General features: G+C 36.0%; 1 protein-coding gene across 1 annotated transcript; it reads left to right on the top strand.

The window, feature by feature from the left end:
* The first annotated feature begins 995 nt into the window (after window positions 1–995).
* Window positions 996–2,610, top strand: LOC127804366 (zinc finger BED domain-containing protein RICESLEEPER 2-like). The gene is made up of 3 exons (XM_052341225.1): window positions 996–1,288; window positions 1,398–2,187; window positions 2,380–2,610. The coding sequence occupies exons 1-3, from the start codon at window positions 996–998 to the stop codon at window positions 2,608–2,610; spliced, it is 1,314 nt and encodes a 437-aa protein (XP_052197185.1).
* The last annotated feature ends 1,033 nt before the right edge of the window (window positions 2,611–3,643 follow it).

Genomic DNA, 3,643 nt, shown 5'->3' with positions numbered 1-3,643 from the left:
CGCGAGTGGGAACGGGGCGTTACACTCGCCCTCGATCTCTCTCACCCTCGCTGCCTCCTTTCTCTTGCTTGTTCGCTCACACTCGCACTCGCTCTCTACCTCTCTATTTCTCTTGCTCGTCATCGCTGGCCCTCTCTTACTCTCGCTTGCCATCGCTCTCTACCTCTCTCTTACTCTCACTCGCCCTAGCTTTTTGCCTTTCTTGCTCTCGACCCCTCTTGCTCTCACTCGCCCTAGCTCTCTACCTTTCTTGCTCTCGCTCGCCCTCGCTTGCCTTCCGACCTCTCGCTCGACCCCTATCGCTCTCGTTGGCCCTTGCTGCCTCTCGGTTCTCGCCCTTTCCCCCACGCTTGCTCAAGGGCCCAGTCGGCCTCGCCCACCCTTGCTTGCTACTTCTATTTTAGGTATTTTTACTTGGTGTAGTTTATCTTTTTTAGTTCTTTGATTCTCTTGATTGACAGCTAAATTTAGGTCGTTTTTCTATTTTTTGGCCATATTTGTTTTACTTGTTTATGCTTGATTTTAGGTAGTTTTTCTTTCATACTTGTTTTTACTTGTTTCAGTTGAAGTTGTTGTCAGTTTTTAGCAAGTTTTTACAGAATATGGCATGCTTGCAAAGTGGCAGCACACAACAATGTTTTGTAAGCGGATTGTCGTCCGGTGAACGAACTTATCAATCAATACCGGTGGAGAGTTCTCAAGAGGTAAGTGCTTCTGATAAGGAAATTAGTGGTAGGACTAGAAGTGATGTATGGAAACATTTCAAAGAGTGATCATTAATAAAGAAATTAAGTCCCAATGCAACTATTGTAAGAAATTACTTGCGGGGAAATCAACGAATGGTACATCAACTATGAAGCAACATCTCAATAGATGTCCTAAGAGAATATTGGTAGGAGATATAAGGCAAATGTTTATAAAATCTGATTTGAAAGGAGATATCTCTTCCGGTCCATGTGATGAAAAAAAAAAAAAGAAGAGAGAAATTAGGAAAGATGATCATTATGCATGATTATCCTCTTTCCATGGTGGAGCATAGTGGATTCAAAGATTTCACAAGTACCATTCAACCTCTTTTCAAGTGTCCTTCTCGTAATACTTTGAAGAATGATATCATGAGGATTTACAGTGAAGAAAGGAATAAAGTGATGAGTTTGATTGAAAACGTTGATAATAGGGTGGCTATTACAACAGACATGTGGACTTCTAGTAACCAAAAAATGGGTTTTATGGCTGTTACAACACTTTTCATTGATAAGTCTTGGACATTGCATAGCAAAATTTTGAGGTATGGCAAGTATTTTTTAACTTAGTATTTTGTTTTATTGTTGTTAAATTTGATAATTGTAGTTTTAAACTTTAAGTTTACTAATAATTTATAATTGTATGTCATTTAGGTTTATCTATGTCCCTTGCCCTCATACAAGTGATGTGTTGACCAATGTGTTAATTGATGTTATGCTTGGGTGGAATGTGGACTCAAGATTATCCACAATTACGGTGGATAATTGCTCTACCAGTGATAGTATGATTGGTAAGATTAAAGCAAAATTGAATGTTGGACTTTTTTTGAATGGTGGATCTTTATTGCATATGCGTTGTTCTGCTCATATCTTGAATCTTATTGTTAAGATTGGTTTAGATGTGATTAAGCATGCCATTGATAATGTGAGGGAAAGTGTAGTTTTTTGGACAGTATCTCCAAAAAGAATAGAAAAGTTTGAGGACGTTTGTCAACAAATGAAAGTGCCTTATGCTAAAAGGTTGTGTTTGGATTGTCCTACTAGATGGAACTCTACTTATTTGATGCTTAAAACTGCTTTGGTTTATAAGTCTGTGTTTCCTCGATTTAAATTATTTGAATCACAATATAAGAATGTGCTAAGTGACATGGATTGGGAAACTGCAAAAGATGTTCGTGACAGATTAGAGTTGTTTTATAATGTAACTGAGTTGTTTCCTGGGACAAAATATCCAACTGCTAATATATACTTTTCAATAATTTGTAAGGTCAAGTTGACATTGAATGAGTGGGTCAAGTCTCGCAATGAAGTGATTAGTACAATGGCAAAAAGCATGTCAGATAAGTTTAATGCATATTGGAATGTGATTCATAAGTTGATGGGTGTTGCTGTAGTGTTAGATCCTTGGTGTAAGATGACTTTTCTTGACTTTTACTCTCCTAAGGTTTATCCTTTTGACTATGATGAACAAATTAGTAGCATCAAGTAACTTTGTTATGATTTGATGAAGGAATGTCACATTAAAAAGAACAAAGTGAATGATCTGAATAACCAAGAATGTACATTGGATGGGAGCGTCACTCTAAGAGAGAATTTCATTTCTTTTAATGATGAATATCAAACTTTTCTTAAAAAGAGGAAAACTACTAAAGTTATTAGTTTTAGAACTGAATTGGACCTTTACTTGGATGAAGATGTTATAGTTGATAATGATCAGTTTGATATTTTACTTTGGTGGAAAATGAATGGCGTGAAGTATCCTACCTTGCAAACTATTGCAAGAGATATATTAGCCATTCTTGTATCTACTATTGTTACAGAGTCAGCATTCAGTTCTAGTGGGGAGACTAGTGAGTCCTTATCATAATCGACTTTATCCAAAGACAATAGAAGTATTGATGTGTACCCAAAGTTGGTTGTCAAATGAAGTGAAAAAAGGTAAATTTATTTCATTTACTAGTTATTTTTTATTGTTAAGACTTTAACATTTTCATATTAATTTATTTTTTATATTTATAATTTTGTTAGATGGAGTTGGCTCATTCATTTTAGATGGATATGCATCAATTTACGAAGAAGATATTAATGTTGTTAATGAAGGTTTTAACTTTCGTAGTTAAATTTTTTTAACTTAAATTACAATTTAATTATGCAAATATTAATTTATTGATCTTAACAATTATAGGTTTGGAGATGTGATTTTATATCCAAGAAGTTTTGTAACTTTATGCAAGAATAAGGTAACTTTATTAGTATTTATCTTTGTTTGTTGTGAAATTATCAAAAAAAATTATGAATGTTATTTGTTTTTGTTTGTTGGTATGGATTAGACTAAAAAAACCATGGTTAAACCGAAACCGAATGGTTTGGTTATGGTTTTAAATTTTTAAAACCAAATGAGTTTTGGTTTGGTTTTGATTTTAGGAGTTTAAGTTTGGTTTAGTTATGATTTTGGCAAAAATCAAAATCAAACCGAACCATTGCCAACCCTACTCCAAACCCACCGCCTTCTCCCTGCATCCCCCCATCTCTCTCTCTCTCTCTCTATATATATATATATATATATATCTTGCCTGCAGTATTAGAGTAGCAGATTTGCCAGTAACAGAGTAGCTGATTCGCCTTTCCACTTGTCGCCGTTCGCCGTTGACGCATAGACCGCCGTTGAAGCTACCATCATAAGCGATTCTGGGAGCTGATTTGCAGTGGCCATCATCCGCCTCTGATGCGATGGAGTTGGTTTGCTATTCAGTGAGTTTCTCTCTCTCTCTTTTTCTCTCTCTCTCTCTCTCGCTCCGTCGCCCCCTCTACTTTCAATTCCATGGAAAGTTTTTCCAACCCCCCCTCCTCTAAGAATTTGTTTTTCAGTAAGGGTGCATTTGATTGCAATGGAGGAATTT

Source organism: Diospyros lotus, chromosome 6, assembly GCF_014633365.1.
Source record: "Diospyros lotus cultivar Yz01 chromosome 6, ASM1463336v1, whole genome shotgun sequence".
NCBI lineage: Eukaryota > Viridiplantae > Streptophyta > Magnoliopsida > Ericales > Ebenaceae > Diospyros > Diospyros lotus.
Note: the sequence above shows the minus strand (reverse complement) of the source record. Positions and strands in the feature narration are given on the sequence as shown.

Coding starts and splice junctions, on each gene's coding strand:
- LOC127804366 (XM_052341225.1), top strand. CDS start 996: ATGATCATTATGCATGATTATCCTCTTTCCATGGTGGAGCATAGTGGA. Junction 1,289..1,397: donor TTGCATAGCAAAATTTTGAG/GTATGGCAAGTA, acceptor TATGTCATTTAG/GTTTATCTATGTCCCTTGCC. Junction 2,188..2,379: donor TTGACTTTTACTCTCCTAAG/GTTTATCCTTTT, acceptor TTTCTTAAAAAG/AGGAAAACTACTAAAGTTAT.